General features: G+C 42.6%; 1 protein-coding gene across 2 annotated transcripts in view; it reads right to left on the bottom strand.

Annotated features, from left to right (window-relative positions):
• Window positions 1–1,750: 1,750 nt before the first annotated feature.
• Window positions 1,751–16,373, bottom strand: part of LOC114046698 (ubiquinol-cytochrome-c reductase complex assembly factor 1) — a 118,114-nt gene continuing 103,491 nt past the window's right edge. For both annotated transcript variants that reach the window (XM_027867125.1, XM_027867126.1), the window contains exons 8-10: window positions 14,818–14,895; window positions 7,420–7,533; window positions 1,751–2,366 (exon numbers count right to left, since the gene is read on the bottom strand). In XM_027867125.1, coding sequence (XP_027722926.1) covers window positions 2,232–2,366; window positions 7,420–7,533; window positions 14,818–14,895 — 327 coding nt within the window. In that variant the 3' untranslated portion in view covers window positions 1,751–2,231. The remainder of the gene's footprint in view (window positions 2,367–7,419; window positions 7,534–14,817; window positions 14,896–16,373) is intronic.

The raw sequence follows: 16,373 nt of genomic DNA, 5'->3' as shown, positions 1-16,373 counted from the left end.
GGACCAGAGGCTTTTCTTGGTGTAGGGTGGGAAACTAGCCCAGCTAAGTGATGTAGATACACAGAAGGAAGCTCACTTGGTGTCCTGGTGCTGGGACCTAAAAAGCAAATAACATCTCGGGCTATTTCTATATTTAAAGTACAGTGGCTAGAAAGACTGGGGTGATAAGTCTCACTCTATCTCACTCTACCCTGACCTGGTCAGGCCATTGTTAGAGTATTATGTACATTTCTGGGGGCATTTCAGGAAGAAACTGGAAACTGGAAAACAATTACAGCAAGGGAACTAGGATGGTGAGAAAACTTGAGGCCACCACCACATAAGGGCTCAAAGGAACCAGATATGCTTAGCCTGAGGAAGAGAAGGGTTAGGGAAGGCATGACAGTTGTCTTTAAATATTTGAAGGCCTGTCAAGAGTAATTTGACTTGCTCTGATTGGCCCCATTAAGAAGAACTAGGACTAATGGATGAAAGTTACAAGGAGACAGATTTTGGTTCAATATAAGGAACTTCTTCAAATTCCATGGTTCCTACAATGGAATGGAATATTTTGTAAAGTTGTGAGCTCTGTTCTTGAAGATGTCCAAGTGGAGATTAGATGACCACTTGTAGGGGGTGTTGTAGTAAAGGGGATTTATGCTTTAGGTAAGGGTCTGGGTGGATGACTTAAATTCCATCCAGATCTGAAATGCTATAATTCTGTGCCTAGGGTGTATATGGCTCCATGAGACTAGAGAGTTGCCAAGGGCAGCAAAGGGGTTAAGGTTTAAATAACTGTTTTATATATGAATTAATGTGTGGAGCTGGGAGCCAAAATCTGTTCCATTAATTTTTCCATCTATTCCAGGAGCAGTTAGGTACACACAGTAAAGTTTATTTTGGTATACTTCACTCCATTAAAAATAAATTAATCAGCAAATTCCTGCCTTGCTTAGCCCTGGTTTATGTGAATATTGCCCAGCTGTAATGAGTTACAAGGTGTTATTATCTCACACACACAGGAGGCTTCTCTCTAGAGCTCAACTTGCAACAAAAGCATCTTAAATAAACTGAGAGAAGGCTGTTTGGTTTGTAATGTTTTCACAGAAGTGGGATATATACCTCACACATATAGAGTTTCTTTATATGACTCATTTTATAACAAGTTAAACGGAAGAAGTTTGCTTTGGGAAAAAAAAATGAACAATACGACTTTTTTTTTCCCCAATCCAAAGAAAATACCCTGGTGAGGTGGCTGCATCCAGAAAGGGACGGGTCAGGTCCCCAAAGCCTGGTGATTGGGGTCACTCTGAATTTTGGCAGAAGGACAAGCCAGTTCAGGAATATAAAGAAGAGACTGGTGCATAACTGAGCCCTGGACCTCAGGCCCCATCACACTACTGAAGGGAGGAGGAATCCCTCCTCCCCTAGCCAAATCCTCCTAAAGAAGGGGAACAGAAAGAAAAGATGAGATCATGTTTTCCATCTGGTACATCAAGGTGGACTCAGAGAGAGGAGGGCATGCTCTCCTTGGTGCAAGCTGAGGTCCTTGAGGGAACTGGGAGATGAGTAGCCTCTGGGGCTTGGCTGTCCTCAGAATGACTAGAGCATCTCCAGAAAGAGGATCTGCTTTGAGGGTCAATGAATGAGGATTCCTGGGAGATGGTCCTTGCCAACCACTTTCTCTGAGGGGGGGCCCACAGCTTATGCTAACTCCACCTCAAATGACTTTCAGCAACATCTCCAAAATAAAGAAAAACCGTGGCAGAGATAATTCTCTATTTCTTTTAATTCTCAACTCAAACGCTCTGCTTCATGTGGAGGAATAGATGCATCCCAATCCATCTGCTCTCAGTAGCATTGCAAAGAGTTCCAGGGGTAGAGAAGGCCTAGGACTGGGGGTGCCTTCTATCACCTCCTCCCCAAGGGCCCTGGGGAAAGCATACACACATAGCTGGGGGGGGGGGGTGTCCCTGCAGAATTTCTTGGAGGGGAAAGCTCTTCCCCAGTGAGTTCTTTGGGACAGCCTGCATGTCTCCCACTACCCTGCTGCATAGTGGCCCCACCCAGTACCCCCCAGGCCAACTTCAGGGCACATTAAAAGGGGAATCAATACAAACAGGGGCCAGGTGTTTTACAGATGTTGTTCAATGGTTAATCCGGCCTCTTCCTGCTGGGCCCAGGGGCAGCAGGTACCTTGTTCCTAGCTTCTCCTCAAAGGCAGCTGCTCCATAGCTTGGAGGGACCACCCCTCAAAGGCCTTCATCATTGTATGTTGGCAAGTTGGGTTTAAGAATGCTTTGGGGATTTTTCTCCACGAGAGGGCGCCAAGTCACCTCCCCAGTTAAGAGAAGTTCTTCCCCATTCATGGAATCCAGGTACTGCATCTGCAAGCAAGGGATAGAGAAATGAATGCCAAAGACATTAGTTGGGATAAGAGACAGGATGGTTCAGCTATCTTTTTTTTATTAAATAAGAGTTCAGGGAGATATTTAACCAACCTATCTTTCCAGATCCCCTCCAAACCCCCCCCCCCCCCAAACTGAGATACCTAAAGAATCCAATGTTCATTTTACCACAGAAGCTCCTAGGGGCAGAAGTCCCTGAGGCTATTCTAGGAAATATGGAAACCTTAGGGGACATACTCCTGTGCACCTTCCAGAAATCAGAGGACCCCACCCCTTTGCAGGTCCATATACCCTAGCAATTTCTCGATATGGCAGCATTGTGGACTCATTCTGCTTCAAGCTTCCACAGAATCCCAGGAGGAGAGCTGGAAGAGACCAGGACCTCAAAGGCTATCAAGACCACCCCCCTAGCCCATACAGGAATTCTCTATGGTACACCTTACTGCTGGTTATCCACGCTTTAAGACCTCTGATGATGGCTATCCTGATGGAGAACACATTTCCTGAGGCTTCCCACTATATTTGTTAGGAAGCTTTTCCTTATATTGGACTGAAGTTTACAGCCCTGTAAGACTCCCCCCCCTCCCCAATCTCCTCGACGTCTGCTTTCTGGAGCAAAGAGAAGATAATAGGCTATTATGGGGAAAAGGCATCAGACTTGTTCTGTTTGGTCCCAAAGGGCAAATGTAGGACCAAGGGGTGGAAGCTGCAAAGGGGCCAACTTAAGCTTGAAGGACATAATTCCTAACAGTTGCCAAGAAGAGAGGAAGAGAGAGAGAGAGAGAGAGAGAGAGAGAGAGAGAGAGAGTGTGTGTTTTCCAATCACATATAAAAACATTTTTTACCCCTCCTTTTTTTTTTTTTAAACAATTTTGAGTTCCAAATTCTCTCCTCCCATCCCCCCATGGAGAAGGCATGCAATTCGATACAGTTTATACATGTGCAGTCAGGCAAAACATATTTCCATATTAATCATGTTGTGAAAGGAAACAAACTCCAAGAAAAATAAGGAAAGGAAAAAACAAACAAACAGTATGCTTCGATCTGCATTCAGATTCCATCAGTTATTTCTCTGGAGGTGGATAGCATTTTTCGTCACAGGTCCTTCACAATTGTCTTGGATCTTTGTATTACTGAGAACAGCTGAGTCATTAACAGTTGACCACTATAGGTACCAGTGTTCTCCTGGGTCTTCTCACTTCACTTTGCATCAGTTATGTAAATCTCTCCAGGTTTTTCTTTTTTAAAATTTTAAATTAATTAAACTGATTTTTTAAAATAAAACAAACTTCTTATTTCTTTAAAGAAATACTTTTACCATGATGCTCTAGTAAAATATTAATAGTGGAATCACAACACAGTCTAATTTCAATTCAATTCAAAACAGCAACTCTGCCATTTCCTATTTGTGTGGCCCTAGGCAAGCCTTTTCCCCTCTCTGGGCTGCAGTCACTCATCTGTAAAATGGAGGGGTTAGAATCAATGATTTCTAAAGTCTCTTCCTTCTACAAAACCCATTAGGAGCTCAATTTCCAGGTTTTTCTGAAAGCATCCTGTTCATTATTTCTTATAGCACAATAGTATTCCATCACAATCATATACCACAACTTGTTCAGCCATTCCCCAACTGATAAACATTCCAGAATAATGTTTCTAAAGGCGTAAAATAAAATATATAGGCTTACAAAGGAAATCAATTTTATTTAAGTTCACATAACTGTTATTGTTCAGTCGTTCAGTCTGTGACCCCTTTTCCTTCTGCCTTCAATCTTTCCCAACATCAGGGTCTTTTCCAATAAGTCCTATCTTCTCATGATGTGGCCAAAATGCTTCAGCTTCAGTATTTGACCTTTCAGTGAATAACCTGAATTAATTTATTTAAGTATTGACTGATTTGATATCCTTGCTGTCCAAGGGACTCTCAAAAGTCTTATGCAGTACCACAATTTGAAAGCATCAATTCTGCAACTCTCACAGTCATGCAATGCTACTGGAAAAAAATTAATTTTGACTATATGGCCCTTTGTCCGCATAGTTAGAGTACACTTATCAAAATATAAAAATACAAGTTCATGGACACCAGGTTAAGAATTCCTGATCTAGCCTAGCTCCTTCATTTTATAGCTGAGGAGAGAGCGGCCTGGCAAGGGAAAGATCATGCCTGGATCTCAGAATGAGTACACAGCAAAACTAAGTCCAGAACCTAGGTCTCTTGGTCAGGCCCTTTGTTCAGGGCTCTTTCCATTAACTGCCTCTGTGCTGGCCAAGAGGGCAAAGGATGCTTTACTAGCTAACGTTTCTCTCAGAAGATGAGTCCAGGAGATGATAAAACCCTTGAGTAGGATCAAGAAGTGGCCTGGCCTCCAAAGCTGCTTTGGCCTGGGTCCAACAGCACCTCAGTTTATAGCTTTTCTTACTCTGAAACTAAGCCTATTCTTTGGCCCCATTGTCCTCTTAGGGAATGATAATGGAACTTTTTCCTTTTGGCTACTGAGGTAGATTCAGTGTGAGTGCAGTCAGCCTGGTCAGGCCTGAGAAAAGCAAATGAGTATTTTCAACATTAAGCCACCAGAGAGCCAGAGACCTGACTTACTGGCCATCTTGAATCCAGGAACTATCTGAGAGACCAGAGGCAGCTGGCAAGTTCATGAATCAACCCACCCAGTTGGTTCTTAGGTTTGGGCTCTTGCAGCTGAAAAACTAAGAAACCATGGGAAGGTCACCTCCTTCTGTATTTCAATTTCTTCATCACTAAATAAGGATGATACTTTCTGTACTATGCTATGTACATTTGCTATGTATATTTGATGGGGGAGATTCAGTCTTGTCACCACAAGATTTCTGGAAACTTTGGGATCACAAGACCATAACTATCAGGACACCCTATCAGATTCAAATAATCAATCCTGACTCTACCTAAGCCAGCTCTCTTCCTGAGGTTGGTTCCCAAACCTGTCCTGGGCCAGAGCTGTGAGCTCAGGAATTATGGTTTCCTAAGGGCGTGGATGTGCTGGTATAAGGAGTGACAGGGAGGAGGGAGAGAAAATAAATGCTTGTTAACTGAAAACAATTTTAAATGGAAGAGAAATTTTCAGTTTTAAAGAAATTTAAACTTTCCAGTGGGCTCTAAGGTATGAAATTAAAGACCAATAAAGGAGATTCAACTGTTGCCTGATGGGATTACTGCCACAAACAGGTATAGGCCAGGGTTTCCCCAAAAGCAACTGCCTTGTTAGCAGTTAACTAGGGGTCAGTGGTCTTTGTGGCCACACGTTGCCCATGGAGAAATACATAAGAAAAACTAAAAAGATCACTGGGCGGTATGTGTTCCTAAACTATGCCAGTGGAAACCATGTCACCTTTCTCAACAAGAGCAAATATAAAGGCTATGTGACTGCCTCATACTTCCCTTGCCTTGGCATTTAAAGACTTCCACTGGACTGAATCTGCTCCCTATGCCTGCAATGTCCTTCTGCCCTCTATACCACTGTGTCTCAATCCCACCCATTCATCAGGACTCAGTTCAAGTCTCAAAGCCCTTTCTGTCTACTCCGGTGATCTCTCCCTGTTCTGAACTCCTACAGCCCTGAGAGGAGAGTTCATAACCTTTTTTTGTGTCCTGGACTCCTTTGGCAGTGTGGTGAAGACTATGGATCCCTTCTCAGAATGTTTTTAAATGAATAAAATAAAAAACATATGATTGCAAAGGAAACTACTTATTAAAAAATTTTTTTTAAGTTCAGGTTAAGAACCCCTGCCTTAAAACCTAAATCCATGATTTATCACTCAGATGCTGCTTTTCCTTCCTTTGCTTGGCACTTAAGGCTCTTCACAATCTGACTCCATCCTTTCTTTCCACTCCTACCTTGATTCTACTGTATGTTCCAACAAACAGGACTGCCCTTTGTCTAATAAACATGCCCTTTGGTTTCCCATGGCTTCGTTCATCCTGTTCCTCATTCCTGTAATGTCCATCCTCCCCATTGAAGTCTGTTGACTCCTTGTCCAGTTCTTTAAAGTTCAATTCAAACGTCATCTCAGTGAAGCTTTACTTGACCCCATGGTCCAAAAAGATCTTTCCCTTCAGAACTTATACAGCATTTTATCCTGTATTTCTAACTTATTTATCATATAATATTGTCTACCATAGTTATCTTGTATTTATGTCATCTTCCTCACTAGACTGTGTGCTTCCTGAGAGCCAGTACTGAGTCTTACCTAAAGTCTTTATCTCTTGGAACACTGAGCACAGCATAGGGCTCAGAATCCAGTACATGCTTAAGAAACATCTGTTGAATGAATAAATGAATGAATGATGGTTTCATGTTAATCACATCTCCTAAACACGATGATAAGTTCTTTAAGGGTAGAAGCTGCTGTCTTCTCCTCTTGAAGCACTGATGTGGGCAAACAACACGCCCTCAATCAATTCTTACTGATGACTGATCTGGCCTCCTCAAATCCCTTCATGCCTGACCAGCCAGTCAGCCAGGGAGCTATGGTATTTTGTCACTGCAAAAGATGCTGCCCTGTTCTCAGGTAACATAGCATCCATGGACTCAGGGAAATAATCAGTGCCAGGAGAATTGATCCATGATTACAAGTGCCTACTATGTGCAAGGTCCTATGCTAGGCATCGAGGATACAAGATAGTTATAACTCAAGTCCTGTTGTCCAGGAAATCTATAAATTAATTAGGATGAAAAATAGCACAAATAATGATACAAAGGAAAGTAAATAACTGTAAAGGAGAGATCTAGGAAAAAGTGGAAGTAGAAATCTGAGAGATACAAGGAACACAGAAAGGAAGCCAAAGATTCAGATAGACACTTTGCAACTCAGAGGATAGCAGTGGCAGCTACAGGACTGTGAGAGGGTAGCAATTTCCAGAGGGACTTCTAAATTCTGAACACAGCATAACATCTGCTGAATTTTCACCTAATATTAGTGGGTAGATAGAATTTACAAGAAAAAATTTAGTTTCCTGAAACAAGAAACAAAATAATGCTTAGTACTGGGATGGAACACCTACCTGCTTCCTAACATACTCTACCAGTAGCTCCAATTGTCGGGGGTCTTCACATTTCTGATTAAAAAAAGTCCTCCAAAGAGCAGCAGCCAGCCCATGATCATCTGACAGGATGCCCTGTAACACAATGGGGTTGAGAGTTGGGTTCACATAGAGGGAGGTGCTCTGAGCCATAGATCTACAGGCCTAGGGCACAATGCCCAAAAGAACTCAAAGAAGCTGAACCAATGAGCTCTCTGAGTGGGTACCCTCTGAACACTGTGTGGCCTGGCTCCTTCCTCAGACATTGGGTAGTTATGTCTCTGTCAGGCTATCCCCTCCTGTCATAGGAGGAAGGGCACACAGGCCACATCATTGGAAGGTATAAGATGAAACTACATCATGGAGTGCTAGTGGCTGGGGACTCTAGGGTAACATGCTCTAAAGTAAGAATTCTTAATTTTTGTTTTGTGTTGTAGATGACTGTGAACTCTATGGAACCTTCTCAGAATCATTTTTAAAGACACAAAATAGAGGCAGTGAGGTGGCGCAGTGGATACAGCAGCGGCCCTGGCGTCAGGAGGACCTGAGTTCAAATCTGGCCTCAGACACTTGACACTTACTAGCCATGTGACCATGGGCAAGTCACTTAACACCGATTGTCTCACCAAAAAAAAAAAAAAGACACAAAATAAAATATGTAGGATTACAAAGGAAATCAATTATATTGAAATACAGTTGTCAACATATTATCCTCATCCAAGTTGGGAAATTCCCTGAAATCTATCTACCAACCCTTTGGCTATCTGTGCTCCCCAGGGGTTAAGAACTACTACTATAGAGACACAGTCACAAAGCCTCAGAGACCATCTAGTCTAGTTTCCCCAAAGTTACAGAGGAGGAAGTTAAGGCCCACAGAAGGAAAAGATAATGTAATCTAAGACTGCCAGATAATACAGTGCCGAGGACTAAGAAAGGGACAGAAGGATGCACACTGCCCTGGTCAGACCACATGTGGAGCACTGCGATCAATTCTTGGGGTCACGTTTTTTCAAGGTCATTGATGAGCTGAGAGCATCTAGAGGAGGCAATAACTATAATGACAGCCCTAGAGCTCATGCCATGATGGTTGGCTGTAGGCCCTAGGCATGTTTAGCCTACAAAGAAAAGAGGGAGAATGTGATAGCTACCTTCAAGTATTTGAAAAGTTCTCATATGGAAGAGAGAATAAACTTGCTCTTCTTAGTTGGGGGGTGGGGGAGAGGGGTGTGTGTGCCAGAACTGGGAACAAGACATGGAATTTATAGTTGACTTGAAGTAAGGAAAAACCTCCTAACTATTAGACCTGTTTAAAAGTAGAATGGGCTGTCTTCGGCGGTAGTCTGTTTCCCTTCATGGGAGGTCTTCCAAGTAAAGGCTAGCAGAGCACTTTGTTGGGTTTCTTGTTCAGGTGTGGAGCCTGGATGGCCTCTGAGGTCCTTTTTATCTCCCAGATTGCATGAATGGGATGTAGGTAAGTCAGTGGCCAAGACAGGGCGGGAGCCCAGAAGTCCTTCTCCAGGACCCTGGCATGACAGCAAAGCGTCGTATGGGACATTAAGTGGAAAAGGAGTAGCAGTGGTTCTGCATCTGTGTTTCCTACAGTGTCTCCCACTCATCAAAGTAATATAGGCTCTTCCATCATGGAGAGGACATATGGTCAGAGTTGTGTGTTTGGTAACAGAGATAGCCTTGGTCTATGCTTTCTGGCTTAGCCACCTGTAACCATGGTACAAACTCCTATTTGTATGCAGCTTTATGGTTAGAAAAGTACTCACATAAAACATTTCATCTGATCTTCCCAACAAGCCTTGTGAGGAAAGTAATGAGGTAACCCCATTTTAAAGATGAGGAAACTGAGGCTCAAAGAAATGCAATGACCTGTTCAAGATCATACTACTAATAAATGGCAGGTGAGAACAGAACCCATGTTCTTTGACAAGTGCAGGCAACAGTTTTCTGCAGGTTACCTGCTGCCTTCCCTTTGAACAGTAGCCCATTATCTTCAAGACAAGGGATAGGAACCATTCTATGGAGGCTCACTTTTTCTTTGGTCCCTATGGAGCTAGAAATTGCTTTGGTGGTTTCATTACCCCTAATTTTTTTAACCCACTGTATGAGCTAGCCAGTATAGCCTAGTCTAGTCCTTCCATATGTAGAGGAAAGGAGAGCCCAGAAACATCATCATGAGCTGCAATGGGTGATGATACACAACCTGATTCATGGGTATACCTCACAGCTCCCCTCCTTGAGCTCCTCCAGGGGCTAATCAGGGTATATGGTTTGATACCCAGGAACTCTTTCTTCCCAGCTCAGTGCTTTCTATCTGTGACTCCAGAGTCATATTAGCAGGCATCATGGTATAGTGGAATGAACCCTTGGATTTGCAATCAAAAGACCTAGATTCAAATGCTAATGTTGCCACTCACTACCTATAAGATCCTCAACAAGTTGCCTAACCCCTCTGAGACTCAGTTTCCTCACCTCCAAAATGAAGGAGCTGGACTAGATGTCCTCTAGGGTACCTTTCACTTCTAAATATATGATCCTATGAAATGGACCCAAGGATCTGTGGCTGTGAAAAGATGCTGAATCCTGTTGGCTTCAGAAACACTTATATTCACAAAGGTTGGCGACAGTCATCAATCTGTCAATCCATAAGGAGTCTAGTCCTGCTGCCACAAGCTACATACCCTTCATGGGTGCTGATGGATTGGCTGAAAATGTTTCACCTCAAACATCCCTTGATAAACACCCCCACAATTCAACAGCTTGGCCTGGGAGCTAAGGAAGAAGCCAGCTTCCTCCAAAAGGCAGGGCTGAGGCCCAGGGACAAGCTCAGGCATGTTGTGGTTTTTTTGAGCACTTGGCTAATGAAACCGCCTGTGTGTATAAGCCTGAGATGCCCTGGGCATAGGCTGCAGTGGGGCTGGCACGAATATTCATATAGTGTGAGGCAGAGGGTACAAGAACTGGCAGAACAGGGAAGAAGATCAGGAAGTAAAAGCCTGGGAGCAGTGTCACATAACAAATTGGGGCAGTCTTAGAAAAGAAGGAAGGGGGATGGTGGGCACAGGTTGGAAATCATTGAAGTCTAGTAGTGAAGGGAAAGGGAGACTAAGGTCCTTTTAATAGTCATAATGGTAAGTCAAAATAATTACCTTCCACCTCTGCCCAGTATCTGTTACTTTACAGAGTATTTCCATGCACATTGTATCATCTGTTTCTCACAGCAAAGCTAGATGTAATGTGGCCAAGGAAAAAGCACACTGCACAGGGAGATGGGAGACCTGGGTTCTAATCCCGGCTCTGCACTGACCAGCTGGGGGAAGGACACATCTCTTCCCCTCTCTGGATCTCATTCTCTTCTTCTGAAACACGAAGGTTTAGACTAAATGATCTCTAAGGGTCCCTCCAACTCCAATCTTCTATGATCTTCCAATTTACCTCTCCAGCCCAAGTTCTTCCCTTGAAAAATTCTGACCTGATTTACCTCAGCTGATTGTTCCTATAGCAATACTGAAAGTTGAAAAGGGGGGACTACGTCTTCCTCATCTTCTGCCACTCCCTTCTCCCTCAAGGCAGTAGGGCACAGGCATCTGGATTTAACCGTCTCATATCTGTTCATCTAAGTTTTACCTGTATTTCCAGGGCCAGCTCAAGTCCTATCTATTTCAAAAAGCCTTCCTTGATAGCCCAAACTCTTGGGCAACTGTCCTCCTTCTGACCCCAGAACAACTTCCACTGTGTCACCCACCAGGCACAATCAATCAACAAGCACTTATTAGGCACTTACTATGTGCCAGGCACTAGGATAAGAATACAAAGACAAAAGTAAAACACTCACTGCCCTTGAAAAGCTTGTAGTCTAGTGAGAGGAAACACTACATAAATATATACATGATGATCTTGGGAGAAGGAAAAGCTTCATTTAGAAGGTGAAGCTGAGTTATGAAGGAAACAAGGGATTCCAAGAAATTAAAGAGCAGAGGAAGTGAGGTCCAGGCATAACCAGGGCAGAGGCACTAAGACAGGAAATAGTGTGGCGTAAGTGAGAAACAGTGAGAAGGCCAGTTTAGCTGGACTGTAGTATAAATGAAATAAATTAATATAAAACAAGATTGGAAAGATAGTAAGAGGTCAGGTTAGGAAAGGTTTTAAATGTCAAACAGAGGAGTTTGTTTTTTAATCTAGAGGTAACAGTAAGCCAGTGGAGTTTATTGAGTTGAGGAGTGATATGATTGATTCACTTTAAGAAACTGACTTTGCAGCTATCTGGAGGATGTATTAGAAAGTGAAGAAGCTTGAAGGAGGAAGACCAATTGGGAGGGTGCAGCAATAGTATAGGTAAGAGATAAGGCCTAAACCAGGGTTGTGGGGAGAACAGATACGAGAGATGGTATGGAGGTAGAAATAAGATTTGGCAACTGACTGGATATGCAGAGTGAATGAGAATGTGGAGCTGAGGATGACTATGAAGTTTCAAACCTAGGAAAATGAAAAAGTGGTGGTATCCTCAATATAAATGGGGCAATATTGTAAGAGAGGTAGTTTTTTTGGAGATATATAATAAGTTTAGTCTTGGGGCCTGCAGAGTTTGTAATGTCTATGGGATAATGAGTTTGAGATGTTTAGTAGGTAATTTGGATTGTGTGACTAGAGCTCAGGACTAGGGTTAGATGTTAAGTGTTGGAGTGTCATAAGTTCGACGATAACTAGCAGCTGAGGAGGACAGCAAGCGACAGATTGTGGTAAGAGGCAGAGAATTAGGGTACAGTTAAAGTTGGGGGAGATATAATATGGATGATAAATCAGTAAACTGAAAAGGAGCGATCAGACAGTTAGGAAGGGGATCAATAGATATAACAATTATAAAAATCCAGTCTTAAATACTAGAGAAAGGTTGAGAAAGATCAGAATTTTTAAAAGGGCATCAGATCTGACAACTAGAGAACAAAGTTAACTATTGAGAGAGCAGTTTCAGATTAGCAGAAGGAAGACTTCAAAGAACTAAGAAGTAAGAGGAGAGTAAGTACAGACAAGGGATGTAGACAGCATTTTGTAAAAGTCTGTTGGAAAAAGGAAGTTATAGGATGAAAGCATGAGGATATGGTTGGTTCTGAAATGGTTTCATAAGGATGAGGGACACAGGAGTGATTGTAGTCAGCAGGGAAGGAACCAATAGATAGGGAGAGGGTGACCATAAAAGACAGAGGGGGAGGACAGTGTGAGGGCAAACTGCTTGAGAAAACAGGAGGGCATGGAATCAAGGGTAGATATAGAGGGGTTGCCTTAGCAAGGAGAAGGATCATCCTACAGAGACTGGAATGATGTCAAGGTGTTGTAAGATACAGAGGAGAGAAGAGGGAGTTCAGCACAAATGCTCCTCTATTTGCTCAGAAAAGAACTTGGCAAGGTCCTCAGCTATGAGGATGAGGTAGGGGTGATGTGTGTGTGACTTAAAAAGAAAAAAGAAAGTTTGAAATAGCCACTAAGGAGAGCTGAGTGAGAATCAATTAGGGAGGATCAATTCAAGTCAACAAGTATTATTAAGTGCTTACAAAGTATCAAGCACTGCACTAAGCAACAGGAATACAAAGAAAAGCAAAAACAGTCCCTACCCTCAAATAGCTCACATTGTAATGAGGGAGACAACACGCAAACAACTATATACATGTAAGATATATATAGGATAAAGTGGAGGTAATCTTAGAGGGAAGGCACAAGGATAGAGTGTGGGGGTAGAAGACGACTGGGAAAGGCTTTTTGCAAAAGGTAGAATTTGAGCTGAGTCATAAAGGAAAGCAGACAAATCAGAAGGCAGAGATGAGGAGGAGGAAAATTCCAGACACGTAGGACAACCAGTGAAAAGGCCTGGTAGCAGGAGACATGGAACATTGTGTGCAAGGAACAGAAGGGAGCCAGTGTTAGTGGAGCACAGAGAATGTGGAAGAGTATAAAGTGTCAGAAGACTGGAAAGGTAGGCAAGAACTAGTTTGTGAAGAGTGTTAAAAGTCAAAGGATCTTATATTTGATCCTGGAGATAAGAAAGGCACTGGAGTTTATTGAGGAGGGATATACATGGTCAGCTAAGTGGAGGATGAACTTTCTAGTTCAGGGAGAGACTTAAGGCTGGGAGATAAACAAGAAGGCTATTGCAATAGTCCAGGGTACGCATGAGGTGATGAGGGGTTGCACCAAGGTTGCAGCTCTGTCAGAAGAGAAGGGACACATGCAAGAACTGTTGTGAAGGTAGAATCGACAGGGCTTGGCAAAAGACTTGACAGGGGGATTAAGTGTGTGAAGTCAAGAATGGCACTAAGGTTGTGAGCCTGGGTGACTGGGAAGGATGCTGCTGCCCTTGACAGAAATAAGGGAGGGTTTTGGGGGAAAGATAATGAGTTCAGTTTTAGATATATTGGGCTCAATATGTTTATGAGACATTCAATTCAGTATGTCTAATAGGCAGCTAGAGCTTCACAATGGGAGATCAGCAGAGAGATTAAGAGCTGGATAAACAGATCTAAGAATCATCTGCATAGAAATGATAATTGAATCTATGGAATCTGATGAGATCACCAAGTAAATATAGAGGGAGAAGAGAAGGCAGTCCAGGACAAAGCCTTGTGGGCATGACCTAGGAATCAGTAAAGCAGACTAAGGAGTGGCCAGACAGTTGGAAGAGAAGCAGGAGAGAACAGTGTTATGAAAACCTAGAGAGAAGAGAGTATCCAGGAGGAGAGGGTGATTGACAGTATCAAAGGCTACAGAGAAGTCAAGGAGGAGGAGGATTAAGAAAAGACCACTAGAATTGGCAATTAAAAGATCACTGGTAACTTTGGAGATAGCAGTTTCAGTTGAATGATGAGTAGAACTGCCTTATTCCAGTGAGGGTCCCTCAGCTGAGATTAGGTAACATAAATAGACTCATTTTGTTAAGGATATCATTTTACTCTACAAATCCTATCTTCTCAAACCAGAATGGGAGCTCCTTGAAGCAAAGGGCTCTATATTCCTAGCACCAAGCATAGGGCAGGGTCTAAAGGAACCTCTCAAAAATCCTACTTCAGGGGCAGCTAGGTGGCGCAGTGGAGCACCGGCCCTGAAGTCAGGAGGACCTGAGTTCAAACGCGGCCTCAGACCAAACACTTGACACATACTAGCTGTGTGACCTTGGGCAAGTCACTTAACCCCTATTGCCTCACCAAAACAAAACAAAACAAAACAAAAATAAAAATCCTACTTGAGAAGTTATGATGAAATTAGCACAAACAATTAGTGCTGGAGTACTAATCAGCAGCATCCACCCATGGCCACTGGCAGGAAAGGTAACTATGGAGGTAGGCCAGTATCAGATGTTCATGATCTGGCTAATGTTCTTACCTCATCATATCCCAAGATTCCTGCATAGAAATTATTTGTCATGATCATCATGTTCTTCTTCAGGATGTAGGAATTAACCTGTCAAGACAAAATGGCAAAAACAGAAGTATAAATGAAAGGAAAAAGGCCCAAAGTATATGGTCTTCTTTTAGCCATAATGGCTCTAAGTGGTACAATGGAAGTTCTCTGAATCAAAATCAAACTTTCTACCAATCAGCTTTTAGCTTCTTCACTTTGTTAGATTAAGCCTAATCTAACTGCCTCCTTAGGTTCTGCCTCTCCTAAAGATCTTCCCCTAGAATGGAGGTCTGGATTCTCAAAGGTGATGCCAGTAGCATAATTCTCTCAGGTTCTCATCATTCAATACCACAGGTTAAGTGATGGAACAGGTGCTGATCCTCCAAGGTCCAGCCCAGCAAGGTTTCAAGAGCTATGTGGCAGCAGAAGAGCAACACATAAAGACTGGTAACATATGAAGACTACTGAGCAGTTTCAGAAGGGGCCTTAGGGATTATCTAGCCCAATATCCCAGAGGATAAAAGTTAAGTGTCAACACTTACATGCATCATCTCACCTATTAGACTGTTAGCTCCCTGAAATCCAAGTGACTTGTTCTGTACTAAGTGGCAGAGCTGGGATCTAAATTTAGAGCCTGCAGTTTCAAGGTTAGTACTCTTTCCACTGCATGATGCTCTCTCAAGAAACATCCATACTGGACAGCTAGGTGGTGCAAGTGGAGAGAGCATCAGCTGTGGATTCAGGAGGACCTGAATTCAAATCTGGCCTCAGACACTTACTAGCTGTGTGACTCTGGGCAAGTCACTTAACTATGACTGTTCCCCTCCCCCTCCAAAAAAAAAAAGGGAATAGCCATACCAAAGAATTTTAAAGTACTTGAGAAGTTGGGAATTTGAGGGAACTGAATCAGAACGTAGGGCTCCTTAAAGCACCAAGAACACCATCAACTTATAAAGACAGAGAAAGAAAGACTATACACAGGGAATACAAGAAAAAAGTTTTCTCACTCTCCTCCAAATAAATCGCATTTACCCCAAGATTTTACTTGTGTTGTTCCCTTTAATGAGAATGACCTTCCCTTCATCTCTGCCTAGCCAAACCTATCCAGCTTTCAAGATCCAAATCCAAGCCCACATTCTGCAGGAAGACTCCCTTCAAGTCCCAAGCCCATACATAGAAAGGTATTCTTTCTCTAAGCACCAAAGAGTAGTTGGCCACATATGCAACAAATCAGACATTGCTTTGCCCTGTTACTCCATATAATGTGTTTTTAAATTGTCCGTAAGCTTCTAAAGAAGAAGTCTTGAATCATATTTCTTTACAGAGCCTCACACAGTGCCACTTAAAACCAACAAAACATTTCTTACAGGTTTACTAGTTACTATTACTAGTGCATGGTACTGCACTACTGATACCAAGTTTTACTATTACTTTTAAATAAAACTTGTTTGAACACAGTAGGCAAATATAATCAAAGTACATTCTCTGAAAACAGCAAACAAAAACAACTTACTGAGACTAATAGGGTATAATACTTC

This window comes from Vombatus ursinus, unplaced genomic scaffold (genome assembly GCF_900497805.2).
Source record: "Vombatus ursinus unplaced genomic scaffold, bare-nosed wombat genome assembly UNPS02014785.1, whole genome shotgun sequence".
Classification (NCBI taxonomy): domain Eukaryota; kingdom Metazoa; phylum Chordata; class Mammalia; order Diprotodontia; family Vombatidae; genus Vombatus; species Vombatus ursinus.
Note: the sequence above shows the minus strand (reverse complement) of the source record. Positions and strands in the feature narration are given on the sequence as shown.